We start from the raw sequence: 216 nt of genomic DNA, 5'->3' as shown, positions 1-216 counted from the left end.
GCGGGAAAAGGCCATGGACACCAGCCTCCACCGCTGTATCAAAGAGCTCCGGGTCCTGCAGAGAGGTGAAAGCTGCCTGGATCAGGTTCTCGCAGTCCATCAACGGGATCTCCAGCTGCACCCAGCTGGAGAAGCACTTCAACACCTTCTGCTTGATGAAACCCGGGGAGTCCTGCTGCTGCAGCAGCTGCTCCAGCAAAAGGGAGACCGAGCCGC

General features: G+C 59.7%; 1 protein-coding gene across 1 annotated transcript in view; it reads right to left on the bottom strand.

Moving 5' to 3' along the window:
• IPO13 (importin 13) overlaps positions 1 to 216 on the bottom strand; it is a gene marked incomplete at its 3' end in the record, with an annotated part of 15088 nt that overhangs the window by 14361 nt on the left and 511 nt on the right. The window contains exon 2 of the mRNA XM_009874247.1: positions 1 to 213. This exon is cut by the window's left edge and continues 43 nt beyond it. Coding sequence (XP_009872549.1) covers positions 1 to 213 — 213 coding nt within the window. The remainder of the gene's footprint in view (positions 214 to 216) is intronic.

The sequence above is a fragment of the Apaloderma vittatum genome, unplaced genomic scaffold (assembly GCF_000703405.1).
Source record: "Apaloderma vittatum isolate BGI_N311 unplaced genomic scaffold, ASM70340v1 scaffold13980, whole genome shotgun sequence".
In the NCBI taxonomy this organism is placed as follows: Eukaryota; Metazoa; Chordata; class Aves; order Trogoniformes; family Trogonidae; genus Apaloderma; species Apaloderma vittatum.
Note: the sequence above shows the minus strand (reverse complement) of the source record. Positions and strands in the feature narration are given on the sequence as shown.